General features: G+C 47.8%; 2 protein-coding genes across 2 annotated transcripts; one reads left to right on the top strand and one right to left on the bottom strand.

Annotated features, from left to right (window-relative positions):
* The first annotated feature begins 1,196 nt into the window (after window positions 1-1,196).
* Window positions 1,197-8,537, top strand: TSGA13 (testis specific 13). Its single transcript, XM_058191704.1, has 6 exons — window positions 1,197-1,247; window positions 2,517-2,723; window positions 4,100-4,215; window positions 6,697-6,806; window positions 7,706-7,863; window positions 8,505-8,537. Exons 1-6 carry the CDS (start codon window positions 1,197-1,199, stop codon window positions 8,535-8,537), a joined length of 675 nt encoding a protein of 224 aa, XP_058047687.1.
* Window positions 8,538-9,785: 1,248 nt separating this feature from the next.
* Window positions 9,786-15,641, bottom strand: LOC131202413 (tubulin alpha-3 chain-like). The gene is made up of 3 exons (XM_058191362.1): window positions 15,446-15,641; window positions 13,499-13,647; window positions 9,786-10,769 (listed from the first exon to the last, which is right to left on the bottom strand). Exons 1-3 carry the CDS (start codon window positions 15,624-15,626, stop codon window positions 9,786-9,788), a joined length of 1,314 nt encoding a protein of 437 aa, XP_058047345.1. The 5' UTR covers window positions 15,627-15,641.
* Window positions 15,642-20,212: the final 4,571 nt, after the last annotated feature.

The raw sequence follows: 20,212 nt of genomic DNA, 5'->3' as shown, positions 1-20,212 counted from the left end.
TGTCCAGGTTTCTCTCCAAATCACAGAAATGGGATATCTATGCAGATTCTCAGTCGCCCAGGTCGCGGTTTTTCCCAAAGTCAACTGGACTTCCTTGTTTTTTCTTTGAGAGCGTTTCACTTCTCATCCGAGAAGCTTCCTCAGTTCTGACTGGATGGTGGAGAATGGAAGGATTTATATTCCTTGAAGACAGCTGGTCGTTTGCACTCTTTTTAGAGGGTCGTTGAGGCCACTTGGAGGTTTATCTGAGTCCTCAGAGACACCTGAGTAATGAAAATGGATGCTGCGGGAAGCCCACTCCCCCAGAGTATGAAATATTTTGGGGGATATTAAAAGAGGCAGAATATTATATTTCCCCAAAAGGAGAATTTTTTTAACAAAAGTAGAAAGCAGTCCCAGTCTTCCTGCCATAGCCTCAAGAGGAAGCCTCAAGTTTTTAGACATGGATGTTTTGTACCTATAAAAAAAGCCAGCCTATCCTAGCCATAAAACACCTTGAGCCACAGCTCCCACAGAAGGTTGAAGCTGATGGGATTAAGAATTTACACCCCCCCCCTCCCCAAATTTCAAGGACAGGACATGACCTTTAGGACATAATAGGATTTATTCACCACCATTAGAATAGCAAAAGACGCAAGGTTTACTCATTGCACAACCCCCCTGGAGCATCTCAAACACCAAACCCCAGATAAAAATCCACCCACTCACTCAACTATTTTGTCAGCCACCCAAGAAACATGTTTCTATCACTGAAGTTTCTGGAGAACCAAATAAACAGAGGGCTCCTTTTCTCGTAGCCGGCCTCCAGTTTATTTCCAGTGTATTTTTTTTTTCCTCCCAGTTTGGAACCGGATTGGATTTTTGTTCCTTCAGTGTGGGAGCCCCTTGAATCCGTTGTAAGGACTTTGTGGTAGACTGAAGAGAGACAATGTTTCCTGCTTAACAAACTTCTTCAAAGAAAAATAAGGAAGTCCAGTTGCCTCGTGAAAAATGCTCTTTTGGGACAAGGAAATGCGATAATAAGGTTTAAGGACAGGATTAAGGAACGCGGTAGAATCAGAGCAGGTTTAAAATGGGAACTTGGGAGAATATAGGATAAGCACCAGGGGTTGTATTCGCTTACTTTCCCTACTGGTTTGCAAATGTGAGCATGCGCACTTGCTTGCTCACTTCGGTCACACGCACCCTGTCCGTGCATGCGCCTGGCCTTCCACACGTGTGTTCCACGCTTGCGCCCGGCCTCAAAAGTAGGATAGCATAGAGCTGGAGCGGGTGCCGGGGTGAAATCCAGCAGGTTCTGACAGGTTCTGGAAAACCAGTAGCAGAAATTTTGATCAGTTCGGAGAACCGGTAGTGGAAATTTTAAGAGAAACGGCAAATACCACCTCTGGCTGGCTGCAGAGTGGGGTGGGAATGGGGATTTTGCAATATCCTTCCTCCAGGAGTGGGGTGGGAATGGGGATTTTGCAGTATCCTTCCTCCAGGAGTGGGGAGGGAATGGGGATTTTGCAGTATCCTTCCCATGGAGTGGGCTGGGAATGGAGATTTTGCAATATCCTTCCTCCAGGAGTGGGGAGGGAATGGGGATTTTGTAGTATACTTCCCCTGGAGTGGGGTGGGAATGGGAATTTTGCAGTATACTTCCCATGGACCGGGCTGGGAATGGAGATTTTGCAATACTCTTCAGGAGTGGGGAAGGAATGGAGATTTTGCAGTATCCTTTCTCTGCCACGCCCACCAAGCCACGCCCACCAAGCCACGCCCACCAAGCCACGCCCACGATTTCCGTTACTGGTTCGCGTGAACCGGCTTGAACCAATTGAATGCCACCTCTGATAACCACCTTCGTCAACATTTCAGGATCCAGCTTTTTCACGTCATCCCACTTTGCTTGCAACCGCCTTCTCCATCCCAGAGACTTCTGCGGACGCAAAACCGAGTGGCCATTTTGGAAGATTGCCCGTAGTCCTCGACTTACAGCGGCACCTTTAGTGACCATTCAAAGTTACAGCGGCACTGAAAAAAAAAAGACTTACGACCGTTTTTTCACACTTACGACGGGCTTCTCCGTTGACTTGGCTGGTCAAAAGCTGGCAAAAGGGGATCGTGTGACACCCCCACCCCCGGACACGGCGACTGTCATAAGAGTTTGAATTTTGATTACGTGACTCACGGGGATGCGGTAACGGTCGTGTGGGAGAAACGGTCATAAGTCAGTTTTTGCAGTGTAACTTTGAATGGTCACTAAATGAACTTGTTGTAAGCCAAGGACTATCTGTAGGGGGTTTGTCACGGGAGAGTCAAAAAAGTCAAATCGGGCACCGCGAATGGGGGATCTAAGCCCCGCCCCCTTCAGGCCTAACGGGGCGGACTTTAGTCCTTCCGCCATAGAGGCCATTTTGACTTTTTTGACCTCGAACGCCTCTTCCTTTCCTCCCAGCGACCTCAAACCCGAATTTTGGAGACCCTCGATCAGCTGCCTATCCTTCTCACCAGCTTTTCCCGTCTCTTCGCAGACCCAGTATTTTATCCCTCCGACCGACGCGGAATTCCAAGAGCGCTTGGAGCAGCACCGGAGAGAAATTTCCATCATGTTGAGATCTTCGGAATTCAACCAGGACAAGACGGCCCTGATCGTCACCAACAACCCCTTCCCTCTTCTCGTTTCTGGCCAGCATCTGGCCACCCCTTTCCAATACTTCCCCAAGGATTTGTCCAGGAGGGTAAGCGGATTCTGCCCTTTCACCCGACAGAAAAATGGACGGAAGGATGGAGGGAAGGGGAAGGAAGGGAAGGGAAGGAAGGAAGGAAGGGAGGGAGAGGGAAAGGAAAGGAATGAAGGGAAAGTTAGGTTGGTAGGAAGGAAGGAAGGAAGGAATGGAAGGAAGGAAAAGAACAGAAAGGGAACGTTAGGGGAAGTTAGGTAGGTAGGCAGGCAGGAAGTACGGTGAGTTAGGGGAAGTTAGGAAGGAAGGGAGGGAGGGAGGGAGGAAGAAAGGGGAAGTTAGGTAGGAAGGAAGGAAACGAACAGAAAGCGGAAGGAAGGGGAAGTTAGGTAGGCAGGCAGGAAGGAAGGAAGGAAGGAAAAGAATGGAAAGGAAGGAAGGGGAGGTTAGGTAGGAAGGAAGGAAGGAAACAAACAGAAAGAGGAAGGAAGGGGAAGTTAGGTAGGCAGGCAGGAAGGAAGGAAGGAAGTAAAAGAATGGAAAGGAAGGAAGTGGAAGTAGGTAGGTAGGTACAAAGGAAAGAATGAAAAGGAAGGAAAGGAAGGAAGGAGGGAGGGGAGGGAGGAAGAAAGGAAGGAAAAGAACAGAAATAAAGAACAGGATGAAAGAAGGAAAGAAGGAAGAAAGGAAAAGAAGGAAGAAAGGAAGGGAGGGAGAGAAAGAAAGAAAGGAAAAAAAAGGAAGGAAGGGAGATGTCCCCTTCCATTTAACAGGAGGGAATCCAGAGAGTGTCTGTATCCCTTGGGGATTGGTTCAACAACACACTTAATCAAAATAACAGCTGGAAGGGCCCTTAGAGGTCATTTAGTCCAACCCCCTGTTTTAATCCTAAACTTGGATGAACAAAAACCAGTTTGGTGGTTTACATAGAGAAGGACTAGCGATGATTAGGGTTGTGTGCGTCTGTGGGTGAATATCGCACAGCTTGGAAAGATACAGGTAGTCCTCCACTTACGACTGGCCATTTAGTGACCATTCAAAGTTATGACAGACCTTCCTAGAGCTACTTAAGACTCGCATTCGAAGTTCTCACACCTACCCTTTGGGTCACCGGTCCATATTTATAGCTATCCTATGGTCATGTGACCACAATTTATTAATCTTTTTTTATCAGAAACTCTCATTTAATCCCAGTTTCTGCTCAAATAATATTGCCCGTCGTGGACATTGGATTCACTTAACGACCGTCCCTGAAAAGGTTGTAAAACTGGGCATCGCCACACGGTGACCCACTTAAGAACTAACCACAACTTATGACCCATAATTCCGGGCTCAGTAATGGTCGTAAGTAGAGGACTGCCGGTATCCAACGTAACCCCTCCCGCCCCCCCCCCACTTCGCGCGGGCACTGACTCTCTTCCTTTCCTACCCAGCCTTTCCCGCAGAGCTTCCGGGATCAAACCCCCCGCTGCTTGCCCCCAGTGGGGGTCTCATCCAAAGGACCCCCCGGGATGGAAACCAAAAAACTGAAAATCCCCACGCAATTAAGGTACCAAATCCGACAGGAATTGTGGTTTTTCTTCTCTATTAAAGCAATTTAAGAGATCATCGTCTTCTTTTAACAACCCCATGCAGGGTAGAGGCTGGGCCAGGGGTCTCCAACCTTGGCAGCTTTAAGACTTGTGGACTTAAACTCCCAGAATCCCTCAGCCAGCAAAGCTGGCTGAGGAATTCTGGGAGTTGAAGTCCACAAGTCTTAAAGTTGCCAGGTTGGAGACCCCTGCCTGACTCCCAGGAGGGAGGGCCTGGCTGAGGAATTCTGGGAGTTGAAGTCCACAAGTCTTAAAGTTGCCAAGGTTGGAGACCCCTGCTCTGGACTCCCAGGAGGGAGGGGCCGCTGGCTGAGGAATTCTGGGAGTTGAAGTCCACAAGTCTTAAAGCTGCCAAGGTTGGAGACCCCTGCTCTGGACTCCCAGGAGGGAGGGGCCGCTGGCTGAGGAACTCTGGGAGTTGAAGTCCACAAGTCTTAAAGTTGCCAAGGTTGGAGACCCCTGGTCTGAGCAACTGAATGGAGCTAGCAGAGTGTTTGAATGGCCGGATGCCCTTCCTGTTGCCAATGCCGAGTTTTATTGTTTATGTTTATGTTTATTCAATTTCTATACCGCCCTTCTCCCAAAGGACTCAGGGCGGTTTACAGCCAGGTAAGAATAGCAAATACAAAAATTAAAACAGATTTAAAAGAATAAATTTAAATGGGCTGAATATAATAAAAACTATTAAAATCCCCATTAAAAAACTATTAGGCCAGTCCTGCACGTTGGAATAAAAGAGTTTTCAATTCACGCCGGAAGGCCCGGACGTCAGGGAGTTGGCGTATCCCTGGGGGTAGCTCATTCCAGAGGGCTGGAGCCCCCGCAGAGAAGGCCCTCCCCCTGGGGGTTGCCAGTCGACATTGTCTGGCCGACGGCACCCTGAGGAGACCCTCCTTATGGGAGCGCACTGGTTGATGGGAAGCCACCGGTAGCAGAAGACGGTCCTATAAGTAACCCGGTCCTAAGCCATGGAGCGCTTTAAAGGTGAGAACCAACACCTTGAATTGCACCTGGAAGGCAACCGGAAGCCAGTGCAGCCTGCGCAGGATTGGAGTTATATAGGAGCTTCGAGTCGCTCCCTCAATCACCCGCGCGGCCGCATTCTGGACCAGCTGGAGCCTCCGGGTACTCTTCAAGGGGAGCCCCATGTAGAGAGCGTTGCAGTAATCCAGGCGGGAAGTGACGAGGGCGTGAGTGACTGTGCATAGGGAATCCCGGTCCATTATATTCATCAGATATAATCTCATTGTGTCCGGAGAGAGAGATATCGGCCTCTACTTAGGATCGAACTCACAGCCTCCTGATTGTGAAGCGAGAGCTCCACCTCTAGGCCACGTACCGCTCATTAAAGCATCTTAAGGGATGTCGGGCCCCAAATCAAGACTTGACACGTGGTAATACTTCCGAGCTGACTCCTGATAGGTATTCCTCGCCTTACAACGGTTCATTGAGTGACGGTTTGAAGTTACAACAGCCCTGAAAAAAAGTGACTTATGACCCTGTTTCACACCGTTGCAGCATCCCCCGTGGTCACGTGATCAAAATTCAGATGCTTGGTAACTGACTCGTATTTATGACGGTCGTAGCGTCCCGGGGGTCATGTGATCCCCTTTGGTGACCTTAATTTTTCCTTTCCTCTTTTCAATCGCCACATCATTATTCATAAGAAGTCAGCGCTTCATGTCCACAAATGCGTTTAATTCTGGACTGGAATCCTAGATATGGAGATGATATTATTTTATTGTTGTTGTTGTTGTTGTTATTATTATCCCTTTTACTCATTAAACATGAAACTCAGACAACTGAACATTTAAAAATGTGTCACAAATACGATTGACTGGTACTAATAGTTGATACAGGTTGTTGCCAGCATCCAAGGTTTCAACCTATTATTATTATTATTATTATTATTATTATTATTATTATTATTATTATTATTATTATTATTATTATTATTATTATTATTATTAACTTTATTCATTAGAAATGAAACTCAGTCAACTGAACATTCAAAAATACATTACAAATAGCATTGACTGGTGGTTCTTCTTCTTCTTCTTCTTCCTCCTCCTCCTCCTCCTCCTCCTCCTCCTCCTCCTCCTCCTCCTCCTCCTCCTCTTCTTCTTCTTCTTCTTCTTCTTCTTCTTCTTCTTCTTCTTCTTCCTCCTCTTCTTCCTCCTCCTCTTCTTCTTCTTCTTCTTCTTCTTCTTCTTCTTCTTCTTCTTCTTCTTCTTCTTCTTCTTCTTCTTCTTCTTCTTCTTCTTCTTCTTCTTCTTCTTATTATTATTATTATTATTATTATTATTATTATTATTTTAAATCCTTTTTAGCAAACCTTGCGTTAGCCACTTGAATATTCTGGGGTCCAAATTGGGATTTCTGAATGCGCAAGAGGAGATAATGCCGCGTTCTCAACAAAACGTATCTTGTCTTTCCAGCAGGTTCACCAACAAGAAAGATTTCAAAGGCGAAGCCCGTTTTTCCAAAAATTACGCCGAGAGGCGTTTACAAAGGTTGTACCCTCAGCTACACCTTCATTCCAGACTAGGTAAGATTAACCGATTAACAAGAGTTGGAAGGGACCTTGCAGGTCATCTAATCCAGAGGTCTCCAAGCTTGGTCCCTTTAAGACTTGTGGACTTCAACTCCCAGAGTTCCTCAGCCAGCTTTGCTGGCTGAGGGACTCTGGGAGTTGAAGTCCACAAGTCTTAAAGGGACCAAGCTTGGAGACCCCTGATCTAGTCCAACCCACCCCCCCCCCGCCCAAGCAGGAGACCCTTCACCATTTCTGACCAATGGCAGTCCAGTCTCTTCTTGACGGCCTCTAGTGATGGAGCTCCCACAACTTCTGTTCCATGGGTTGATTCCTCTCACTGTCAGAAAATTTCTCCTTATTTCTAGGTTGAATCTCTCCATCCACTGTTTCTTGTCTGGTCTTGGAAAATAGCTTGACCCCCTTCCTCCTCTCTGTGGCAGCCCCCCAAATATTGGAAAATGCTATCCTGTCTCCCCTGGTCCTTCTCTTCACTAGACTAGCCATGCCCAGTTCCTGCAACCGTTCATTGTATGTTTTAGCCTCCTGTCCCTTAATCATCCTGGTTGCTCTTCTCTGCACTTTTTCTAGAGTCTCCACATCTTTTTTATAGTGCGGTGACCAAAACTGGATGCAGGACTCCAAGTGTGGTCTTACTAGGGCTTTATAGAGTGGTATTAGTACCTCACTTGGTCTTGATTGTATCTCTCTGTTAATGCAATTTAGGATTGTATTGGCTTTTTTAGCTGCCGCTGCACACTGCTGGCTCATATTTAGCTGGTTGTCCACTAAGACTCCGAGATCCCTCTCACAGTTACTGCTATTAAGCCTGGTTTCCCCCGGTTTAAGTCATCAGTCGAGGACTATCTGCAAACAGAGCTAGCATAGTCACTTTTCCGTTTTTTTCTTTGCAGATGACTTGAAAACTCAGCCCCTGCCGAGGATTCAAGGGTGGTCCGCAGGGAAGATTCAGTGGGAGCCCCTGACCCTTTCCTGCCTGACCGAAATTAAACCCACCTTTATTGTCCCCGGAGAAGATGGGTTTAGACACGGGAAAGCCCCTCTCTGGATTGTAAATAACTCAGTGGTATTAAATTCCCCCTAGTAAAAACTTAGCTGACTCACTGCATTCTGCAGGGTGGGTTTCTCTGTGATGTGGAGACCTCGGTTCCTACTAAAGATATGGATGGGTTGGTGGTCTCATAGGACAGGGGTGTGGGGAACAGTGGCCCTTTAACAACCGGTGGACTTCAACTCCCAGAATTCCTGAGCCAGCACGGCCCCCTTTACAACCGGTGGACTTCAACTCCCAGAATTCCTGAGCCAGCACGGCCCCCTTTACAACCGGTGGACTTCAACTCCCAGAATTCCTGAGCCAGCATGGCCCCCTTTACAACCGGTGGACTTCAACTCCCAGAATTCCTGAGCCAGCATGGCCCCCTTTACAACCGGTGGACTTCAACTCCCAGAATTCCTGAACCAGCATGGCCCCCTTTACAACCGGTGGACTTCAACTCCCAGAATTCCTAAGCCAGCATGGCCCCCTTTACAACCGGTGGACTTCAACTCCCAGAATTCCTCAGCCAGCCTCTTTGGCTCAGGAATTCTGGGAATTGAAGTCCACAGCTTATAAAGGGGCCCATGCTGGCTCAGGAATTCTGGGAGTTGAAGTCCACAAGTCATAAAGGGGCCATGGGTTCCCCACTTTTGTAGGAGAAGATCTTGACCAATGAGCACCACCAATGAGGGAAGGGGGATTCTGGGAAAAAGTTATTCATGCTCCAGATTTTGATTCTGTTCTGGTGGAGTTTGCTTGAACTTTGCCGGCAGTTTAACCGCCAAGTAGAGAAATTGTTCTGCATTTGCGACCAGAGAGAAATTTTGTTTCTGTGTGGTCCTTGGTGGTCTCTGAGCTTGGGGGCAGGTGTTTCATGACCCAACTAGGTAATATCATCAGTGCTGAGGGGAGTGGGGTTTGTGGAGGGGAGGAGGAGGAGGAGAACTGTAGAGTGGTCTCTGAGCTTGGTGGCTTTGTTGAAGACATTTCATGACCCAGCTAGGTAATATCATCAGTGCTGAAGGGGGTGGGGTTCGTGGAGGGGAGGAGGAAAGAGGAGAGGAGGGAGGAGGAGGAGGAGGAGAACTATGGAGTCCTTGGTGGTCTCTGAATTTGGTGGCTTTGTTGCAGACATTTCATGACCCAACTAGTTAATATCATCAGTGCTGAAGGGAGTGGGGTTTAGGGAATTGGGCTTGTGGTGGGGAGGAGAAGGAGAAGGAGAGGAGGAGGAGGCGGATGACTGAGTCTTTGGTGGTCTCTGAGCTTGGTGACTTTCTTGCAGACATTTCATGACCCAACTAGGGAATATCATCAGTGCTAGAAGGGAATGGCATTTGCTCTCAGTTTATATTCCAATCAGTGAGTTGCCCTGTTAGGGTTGGTTGGAGTAGCCTTGGTGGTTCCTAGATTAGGTTGTTGTTTACCAACAATCAAGCAGGAGACATTACCTGAACCAAGGAACCACAACTCAGAAAAAAGAATCAGACAGTAGACATGAAACAGCCTTAGGCATGAAAACTGGCTGGGTTCCTTTGGGCCAATCACCAGGAGATGGTGAGTTCTAGTCCTGCCTTAGGCAGAACACTGAGTGGGTGACTTTCGGCAAATCAATGGGAGACGGTGAGTTCTAGTCCCGCCTTAGACTTGAAGGCCGGCTGGGTGACGTCTGAATTTTGATCATGTAAACATGGGAGTGCTGCAACGGTCACTCTGACAAACAATCCCCTGGAAGACATACCATCCTAAGACACTTTGCAAAATTGACTTTATTAGGTGGTTAAAAAGGAAGGGACAAACCCATGTTCCTAGTAAGCCAGCATGTACAACATTGACTGGTTTACACCTGCATTGTCAGGTTAGGCTGAAGAGGCCAGGATCGTCTGGGGCAGAAGCCAAACCGTCATAAAAAACAAAGGTGGTTTTCTTCTGGAGGGTCAGTATTCTTGGTCATCTTCGGCGTCGGATCCATAACTGGCCGTGTCTTCTCCGACTTCTTCGTAATCCTTCTCCAGAGCCGCCAGGTCTTCCCGAGCTTCCGCGAATTCTCCTTCCTCCATGCCCTCGCCCACGTACCAGTGGACAAAAGCCCGTTTGGCGTACATCAGGTCAAACTTGTGGTTCAGACGGGCCCAGGGCTCGGCGATCGCCGTGGTGTTGCTGAGCATGCAGACGGCCCGCTGAACTTTAGCCAAGTCTCCTCCGGGAACCACAGTGGGCGGTTGGTAGTTGATGCCCACTTTGAAGCCTGTCGGGCACCAGTCGACAAACTGGATGGACCGCCGGGTTTTGATGGCCGCGATGGCCGCGTTGACGTCCTTCGGCACGACGTCCCCCCGGTACAAGAGGCAACACGCCATGTATTTGCCCCGCCGCGGGTCGCACTTCACCATCTGGTTGGAAAATTCAAAGCAGGCATTGGTGATCTCCGGCACCGAGAGCTGCTCGTGATAGGCTTTTTCGGCCGAAATGATGGGGGCGTACGTGGTCAAAGGGAAGTGGATGCGGGGGTACGGCACCAGGTTGGTCTGGAATTCGTTGAGGTCCACATTCAGAGCCCCGTCGAATCTCAAGGAAGCGGTGATGGAGGAAACTATCTGTCCGATCAGCCGGTTCAGGTTTGTGTAGGTTGGATATTCGATGTCCAGGTTTCGGTTGCAAATGTCGTAGATGGCTTCGTTGTCCACCATGAAAGAGCAGTCTGAGTGCTCCAAGGTGGTATGAGTGGTCAGGATGGAGTTGTACGGTTCCACCACCGCGGTCGAAATCCGCGGTGCAGGATACACGGAGAACTCAAGCTTCGCTTTCTTTCCAAAGTTTACCGAAAGTTGTTCCATCAGGAGAGACGTAAATCCAGAACCTGTGCCTCCTCCGAAGCTATGGAAGAGCAGAAAACCTTGGAGGCCGTTGCATTGCTCGGTCTGGAAGAGAAGACCTTAGTTTGAGTTCCTTATACCGCTAGGATTTGGGCATGAAGCATTTGAGACAAGCTGTGGAGAACAACGTGATGTGGGGGACATCCGTAGGAGAAGCTGTTCTGACGCATCTCCCAAACACGACAAACCCTCTGAAGTTAACTCAAAGATTCCTTTATTAGGAGTGCCAGCAGCCCTGGCAAAGACTTCCTCTCTCACTGCAGGCTAACAAGTCTGTCTGGCAGGTAGATGAATAGTTGTCTGCCACACCTATTCTTCTCGTCCCCCTGCCTTTTATCCCCAGAGCTAGGGTGGGGCTTTGATAGCAGTGATGGCTCTTCCGTCCCAAGGACTGGCCCATAGATTTCCACTGCTCTCCTCTCCTCTGCCTTCTGTGCATCCACGCATCAGGCACTGGACCCAACTGTTCCTCCTCTACCTCATCAGCCACCTCCAGACCTGGGTGCTGTTGACTCTCCATCTGAGTGCTGACAGACGGCCCAGGCTCCACTTCTGTCTGTCTGTCACTCTCTCTCTGACAGATCCATTCCCTCTTCCCCCTCGGAGCTCTCAGGTTGCCTTGATGCTGACCCCGACCCCCACGCCACCTCCTCATCTGATTCGGCTGCTGAAGAGGCCTCTGTGGCTCAGACTCCTAATGCAGTCTGTTATTAACAGCAGGTGCCTGCAATTACTGCAGGTTCTAGTCCCACCAGGCCCAAGGTTGACTCAGCCTTCCATCCTTTATAAGGTAGGTAAAATGAGGACCCAGATTGTTGGGGGCAATAAGTTGACTTTGTATATAAATATACAAATGGATGAAGACTATTGCTTGACACAGTGTAAGCCACCCTGAGTCTTCGGAGAAGGGCGGGATATAAATGCAAAAAAAAAAAAAAAAGGAGACTGGTGGCCAACATTCCACAACAGAAGTCCTCTAGGACAGGACCCGACATTGTGATAAGAATGCAAAACCAGCTGGAACTGATTTGAGGAAAGCTTGTAGTCCATCAGAGTCAGTGGTGGGTTGCTACCAGTTCGCCCCGGATCGGGCGAACCGGTAGCTCGCGGCGGGAGGCTCCGCCCACCTGCCCGGACGTCTTTGTGCATGCACAGAAACATCACACGCGTGAGCATGCGTGCACACATGAGCAAACCAGTAGCGACGGGATTTGAATCCCACTACTGATCAGAGGTCAGTAGGCCAGGGAGTTTAGCCTTAACTGGTTGGGATGGTGGTACGTGGTCCTACTTAAATACTACGTTGGACCAGGAAGTGCAAGATGATCCAGCCTTTATTACCTATCCTTCCGGGGTCAAAAACAGTGGTTGGGTTGAGAATGGAGGTTATCCAGAGGTGGCTAAATTACAGCTTTTCATTGACAAGGGGAGACCCCCCCACAATGAATTGGAAAGTTGTTGGGTCAGGAAGAAGGACACCATGTTGAAGTCATCATCAAAGCTGGCCTGTATCTAGGTCAGTGTTTGTCAAACTTGGGAATTTTAAGATGGGTTGGACTTCAACTCCCAGAATTCTCCAGCCAGCATGGATTGGATAAATTCTGGGAGTTGAAGTCCACCCATCTTAAAATTGACAAAATACTGATCTAGAAGCACTGGTGAAATCTGATTTTTCTCTACTACCAGTTCTGTGGGCGTGGTTTGGTGGGCGTAGCAGGGGAAGGATACTGCAAGTTCTATGTGGTCATGTGGCCGCCATGACTCAACGCCAAAGGCGCAGGGAATGCTGTTACCTTCCCACAAAAGGTGGTCCCTATTTTTTTCTACTTGCAATTTTTTACGTGCTTTCGAAACTGCTAGGTTGGCAGAAGCTGGGACAAGTAACAGGAGCTCACCCTGTTACACAGGCAGCACTAGGGATTCGAACCGCCGAACTGCTGACCTTTCGATCGACAAGCTCAACGTCCTGGCCCCTGCACCACCCCACTCTGTTTCCCACCCCACTCTGGGGCCAGCCAGAGGTGGTATTTGCTGGTTCTCCAAACTACTCACAATTTCCACTACCGGTTCTCCGAACTGCTCAAAATTACCGCTACCGGTTCTCCAGAACCTGTCAGAACCTGCTGGATTTCGCCCCGATCTACTCAACTTTGAGAAGTCAACCAGGGCAACACCGTCATCTATATTTTTTATTCAACTGTCATGTCACTCCGGGCTAGGAACTGGGGTTTTAGCCTGTTCCCACAACCTTCTGGACTAGGCTAATACAGGATTGGATTTTTGAGGGTCAATGAACCAGGTCATTCTGGGAAAAGAAATGTAGAAGTTCACATTCCATCCATGGTCCACCCAGGGTGCTAATCCTAATAATCAAGAGACTAGGATGGTGGGAATTCACAACTAGTGTCTTTAGAGCGGTCTTCCCCAATTCAATAAGACTACAATATCCATAATTCTCAACTATCACACAGGAACGATGGGAGCAGAGCCCAGGATACACTACCGGGAGAAATCCTGAAGGAATGCAGCTGTATTGTTTTGACACATGTCTTTTCCATGAAAGCTGCAGGAAATCTAACCACACCCCTGTAAGGTAGACTGGCCAGTTCATAGCTAATGAAATTTGTGATCGAGCTGGCATTTCATCTGGATCTTCCAAGTTTTAGATCTGAACTACGATGCTACCTTAGTCCTCCCCGTTTCTAAGTCAAAAAGGAGCACTGCGGAACAGCCTTGGCCCAGCGCTGTCTACCTGGAGCTGGCGTGCAACTTACCATTTTGCGAATCCTATCCAGTACTTGGTCGATGATTTCTTTTCCAACCGTGTAGTGGCCTCGGGCATAATTGTTGGCGGCATCTTCTTTGCCGCTGATCAGCTGTTCCGGGTGAAAGAGTGAGCGAAAGGTCCCACAGCGGATTTCGTCTGTAGAGAAAGGGTTATAGGAGAGTAACCCACCACAAGCCAGTCTCGAGAGCAAACCACCCAGATACATCCACGCCACACCCCAATTGTCAGCTGCCACCTCACCCTTGGGCTCTGCTATTGCTCAGTACCAGTCTGCCGTGAATTGGGGAGGGGAGAGGGAGGGGAAGAGGACTGGAGGGGAGGGGAGGGGAGAGGATTTGAGGGAAATGCAAAATTCACTGTCTCTGCCTGAGATGCTGCTTCCCGCTGGGAACGGGACGCAGCTCCATACCAACCCACCCTTGAAGGGTCCGTTCTGGCTTTGCATTACTGTACAGGTAGTCCTCGACTTACAACAGTTCATTTAGCGACCGTTCAAAGTTACAACGGCATTGAAAAATGTGACTGATGACCGTTTTTCACAGTTAGGACCTTTGCAGCATCCCTGTGGTTTCATGATCAAAATTCAAACGTTTGGCAACTGACTCATATTCACGAGAGTCACAGTGTCCTGGGGTCATGTGATCCCCTTTTGCAACCTTCTGACATACTTCCTTCCATCCATCCTTCCAACCATCCATCCATCCTTCCAACCTTCCATCCATCTATCCATCCTTTCAATCTATCCATCCTTCCATCCATCAATGCTTCCAATTTTCCTTCCTTCCCTTCCTTCCTTCCCTTCCTTCCATCCTTCCAAGCTTCCATCCATCCATCTATCCTTTCATCCATCCATCCTTTCCATCCATCCTTCCATCCATCAATGCTTCCAACTTCCCTTCCTTCCTTTCCATCCATCCTTCCAATCTTCTATCCATCCTTTCAATCTATCCATCCTTCCATCCTTCCAGCCATCAATGCTTCCAACTTCCGTTCCTTGCCTTCCTTCTTTGCCTTCCTTCCTTCCTTCCTTCCTTCCATCCTTTCCATCCATCCTTCCATCCATCCATCCATCCTTCCAACCTTCATCCATCCATCCTTTCAATCCATCCATCCATCCTTCCTTCCAGCTATCAATGCTTCCAACTTTCCTTCCTTGCCTTTCTTCCTTCCCTTCCTTCCTTCCATCCTTCCAACCTTCCATCCATCCATCTATCCTTCAATCCGTCCATCCTTTCCATCCATCCTTTCCATCCATCCTTCCATCCATCCATCCATCTATCCATCCTTTCAATCTATCCATCCTTCCATCCATCAATGCTTCCAATTTTCCTTCCTTCCCTTCCTTCCTTCCCTTCCTTCCATCCTTCCAAGCTTCCATCCATCCATCTATCCTTTCATCCATCCATCCTTTCCATCCATCCTTCCATCCATCAATGCTTCCAACTTCCCTTCCTTCCTTTCCATCCATCCTTCCAATCTTCTATCCATCCTTTCAATCTATCCATCCTTCCATCCTTCCAGCCATCAATGCTTCCAACTTCCGTTCCTTGCCTTCCTTCTTTGCCTTCCTTCCTTCCTTCCATCCATCCTTTCCATCCATCTTTCCTTCCATCCATCCATCCTTCCAACCTTCATCCACACATCCTTTCAATCAATCCATCCATCCATCCATCCTTCCAGCCATCAATGCTTCCAACTTCCCTTCCTTGCCTTCCTTCCTTCCCTTCCTTCCTTCCTTCCTTCCTTCCAACCTTCCATCCATCCATCTATCCTTCAATCCGTCCATCCTTTCCATCCATCCTTCCATCCATCAATGCTTCCAACTTCCCTTCCCTTCCTTCCTTCCTTCCTTCCTTCCTTCCTTCCTTCCTTCCTTCCTTCCTTCCTTCCTTCCTTCCACCCACCCTTCCTGCACAATACCCAGTGCTGGTACCTATGACTGTTGGTTCCAGATCTACAAACACAGCTCGGGGGACATGTTTCCCGGCCCCCGTTTTGGAAAAAAACGTCTCAAAGGAATCATTGGCTTGGCTCAGCCCGTCGGTCTTCAGGATGGTCCCATCCGGCTGAATTCCGTGTTCCAGGCAATACAGCTCCCAGCATCCGTTCCCCATTTGGACCCCAGCCTGACCGATGTGGATGGAAATACATTCCCTCTGGAAGAGAGAGACATACAGGCAGCGTGACACTACAGATCCCATCAGGCAGGGCTCCCCAACCTTGGCAACTTGAAGACGTGAGGACTTCAAGTCCCAGAATTCTCCAGTCTTCAAGTTCTCAAAGACAGTTGGGGAATTCTGGGAATTGAAATCCCTCCAAGACAGAGTGGCTGTGGATGCCAGCATCCTGGTATAGTCAGCTGCAGCCGCGGCTGACTGTTGGGGGCGAGTCATTGGCCCCAATGGAGAGGGTGCGCAACTTGGGCGTTCTCCTGGATGGACGGCTGTCCTTTGAAGATCATTTGACGGCCGTCTCCAGGAGGGCCTTTCACCAGGTTCACCTGGTTCACCAGTTGCGCCCCTTTCTAGTCCGGGATGCCCTATGCACGGTCACTCACGCTCTCGTGACGTCTCGTCTGGATTACTGCAATGCTCTCTACATGGGGCTCCCCTTGAGGAGCACCCGGAGGCTTCAGTTAGTTCAGAATGCGGCTGCGCGGGTGATAGAGGGAGCCCCTCGTGGCTCCCATGTGACACCACTCCTGCGCAGACTGCACTGGCTACCTGTGGTCTTCCGGGTGCGCTTCAAGGTTTTGGTAACTATCTTCAAAGCGCTCCATGGCATAGGGCCAGGTTACTTACGGGACCGTCTGCTGCTACCGAATGCCTCTCACCGACCCGTGCGCTCTCACAGAGAGGGACTCCTCAAGATGCCGTCAGCCAGGCAGTGCCGACTGGCGACACCAACGAACTTCCCCCAGGACTCCGCCAACTTCCTGACCTTTGAACCTTTCGCCGCGAGCTTAAGACACATCTATTTATTTGCGCAGGACTGGACTAGAATTTTAAATTTTAAATTTTGAATTTGGTTTTAATGGGGTTTTATTATTTGTATTGCTATTTTTAATCATTCGGCCTTATGTAATGAGTTTTTTAATTGATTTTTTATTTTGTATTTATATGTATATTTTATCTGGCTGTGAACCGCCCTGAGTCCCTAGGGAGATAGGGCAGTATAAAAATGCGAAAAATAAATAAATAAATAAATAAATAAATAAATAAATAAATAAATAAATAAATAAATAAATAAATAAATAAATAAATAAATCAATAAATCCACTCATCTGAAGTTCTTGAGCTAGCTGGGGAATTCTGGGAGTTGAAGCCCACACGTTTTCAAGTTGCCATGGTTGGAGACCTCGGCCATAAGGCACCGACATGAATTGCCCCTCCCTTCATTTAATGAACCTGGATAGCTGATAATAATTAGCTGGCACAAGAGAGATGCGGGAGACACTCAAAGAATCTGGAAAATTAAGAATCTTCCGTCTTGTTTTCTTCTAGTTCTTTCTGTTCTGTCTTCTGATGTTTCAAACTAAGAAAGTTTTTCTCAAACTTGGCCGCTTTAAGATGGGTGGACTTCAACTCCCAGAATCCCCAAATCCAGCATGCATTAAGATGGGAGGACTTCAACTCCCAGAATTCCTCAGTCAGCATGCTTTAAAATGGGAGGACTTCAACTCCCAGCATTCCCCAGCCAGCCTGCTTTAAGATAAGTGGACTTCAACTCCCAGAATCCCCAAATCCAGCATGCATTAAGATGGGAGGACTTCAACTCCCAGAATTCCTCAGTCAGCATGTTTTAAGATGGGAGGACTTCAACTCCCAGAATTCCCCAGCCAGCATGCTTTAAGATAAGTGGACTTCAACTCCCAGAATCCTCCATCCAGCATGCTTTAAGATGGGAGGACTTCCAGCATTCCCAAGCCAGTGTGCTTTAAGATATATGGATTTCAAATGCCAGAATTCCCCAGCCAGCATGTTTTAAGACCTGTGGACTTCAATTCCCAGAATTCCTAGCCAGTAGTAAACTAGCTGGTGATGACCGCACAAATTTAAAAATCGCCGAGTTGCCTGGGGAATTCTGGGAGTTGAAATCCAGCCATCTTAAAGTTTCAAGTTTGAAAAATTGTTGTAGGGACACAAATCCTACAACCATAAGGATTTACTTAATCCCTGGAGGTTTCCAAGAAGAGACTGGACAGCCATTTGTCCGAAAGGATATAGGGCCATGATGGCGAACCTACAGCACACATGCTACAGGTGGCACACCTAGCCATATTGGTGGGCACGCGAGCTCAGCTCCGGTGTGCACAGCTGATTTTCGGACCTCGGGGGTGGGGGTGGGGAAGGCCCGTTTTTTGCTCTCCCCAGCCTCCAGAGCCTTTGAGGAGGGCGAAAATGGCCTTCCACAACACACACACACACCCAGAGGCCCTCCAGAGGCAGGAAATGGCCCGTTTGCTGACTTCTGGAAATTGGCAAATGGGCCATTTCCTGCCTCCGGAGGACCTCCAGGAGAGGGGGAAGGCTGTTTTTGCCCTCCCCCAGCTCCTAGAAAGGCTCTGGAGGTTGGGGAGAGAGAAACCCCGTGCCATCACGTGCCAGGAGTGGGAGAGTATCAGGGGGAGGAGGGTGGTAGCGCGTGCATGCGCAGGGGTGGGGCAAATAAAATTATGGGTGTGGACATGCATGCGCGCAACACACCCCTCCACCCCGCGCTGCTGGCACGCGATGGCAAAAAGGTTAGCCATCATTGCTATAGGGTTTTTGTGCTTGAGCAAGGGGGTTGGACTAGAAGTCTAGAAAGAGTGCAGAGAAGAGCAACAAAGAGGATTAGGGGACTGGAGGCTAAAACATATGAAGAACGGTTGCAGGAACTGGGTATGCCTAGTTTGATGAAAACAAGAACTAGGGGAGACATGATAGCAGTGTTCCAATATCTCAGGGGTTGCCACAAAGAAGAGGGAGTCGGGCTGTTCTCCAAAGCACCTGAGGGTAGAACAAGAAGCAACGAGTGGAAACTGATCAAGGAAAGAAGCAACTTAGAACTAAGGAGAAATTTCCTGACAGTTAAAACAATTAATCAGTGGAACGACTTGCCTGCAGAAGTTGTGAATGCTCTAACACTGGAAATTTTTAAGAAGATGTTGGATAACCATCTGACTGAGATGGTGTAGGGTTTCCTGCCTGGGCAGGGGGTTGGACTAGAAGGCCTCCAAGGTCCCTTCCAACTCTGTTGTTATATTATATTATATTAAGGTCTCTTCCAACCCTGTTATTCAATGTTCAATCTTCTTTCAGTTTAAGACTTCCAGGTTTTTCCATTTCTCTTTCCCCAATTTGGGCACTACTACAACGAGAGAGAGAGAGAGAGAGAGAGAGAGAGATTGTGGCTGCTCCAACCCTGGAAGTTTTTAAGAAGAGATTGGACAACCATTTGTCTGGAATGGTGTGGTAGGGTTTCCTGCCTGAGCAGGGGGTTGGTCTAGAAGACCTCCAAGGTCCCTTCCGACTCTGTTGTTCTATTCTATTCTAATATCTATGATCTGTTGGGACACCCCCCCCCAGCCAGCAATGCTAAGATTAAAATGTTCTCTCACCCCCGACAAGTCCTTATTTATTAAATTTTTATCCCACCTCTATTACCTTTATTACTTCATTTACTTAGCTTGACTAGGTGTCTCAAGTGGCTAAGACACTGAGCTTGTCGATCAGAAAGGTTGGCGGTTCGAATCCTGGAGCTCTCCTGTGTGAGCAGGGGGTTGGACTAGTTGACCTCCAAGGTCCCTTCCAACTCTGTTACTTGATTTTGCTTTTATATATATGTAGATAAGGGATTCCAGGCACTAAACAGACCTGCCTTCATCCTCCTTATATTCACGAGCAAATTTTATGCCAATCCCCCAAAACATAAACCTCTTTTCCCCGACTTACGTTATAGCTTAGTTCACTCAAAAACCGCTCAGGTAATTTCTTTTGAAATTACATACCATTGTGAGAAAACCAAACTTCCTTCTGCTTTCTTCTTTCTTTCTTTCTTTCTTTCTTTCTTTCTTTCTTTCTTTCTTTCTTTCTTTCTTTCTTTCTTTCTTTCTTTCTTTCTTTTCCTGGCTGTAAGAACTCCCGTCGTCAATGCTCCGCTTTCTGCAAGGGCTTTTTATAAGGGAAACGGATGCAGCTGTAAAGAGGCCCCAATTTAAGAGCACAGCCCTCCTTTGCAAAGGAGCGTTTGGGATTAAGGTTAAGAATATACGTGTTAACAGCAGCCAGGATTGCGTTCGCACAACATTGGAAGGGCTGTGAGGAGATCCCCGCGGAAGAAAAGATAATAGCAAAAATTGTTTGAATGTGCCGAAATGAATAAACTAACATTTGAAATGGAGGAGAAGGAAGACACTGATCATTTTGAGATCTGGGATCTGTTCTATCAATAATTAAATAAGAGAAACAGGAGTTAGAACTTCAAAAACAATAAGAGAAAGGTTAATCTTTTTAGTAGGATTGTTTACCATAACTATTTTTTTTTTTATTTATTTATTTTGTCACAACAGTATATATAAGCATTGACATGTAACAACTATATAATAAATAAGCATATATATGAGCATAAGTATGTAATAACTATATTAATTAGATATAATGAAAGGGAATAATAGGACAGGAACGGTAGGCATGTTTGTGCTCTTATGCACGCCCCT

This window comes from Ahaetulla prasina, chromosome 7 (assembly GCF_028640845.1).
Source record: "Ahaetulla prasina isolate Xishuangbanna chromosome 7, ASM2864084v1, whole genome shotgun sequence".
NCBI lineage: Eukaryota > Metazoa > Chordata > Lepidosauria > Squamata > Colubridae > Ahaetulla > Ahaetulla prasina.
Note: the sequence above shows the minus strand (reverse complement) of the source record. Positions and strands in the feature narration are given on the sequence as shown.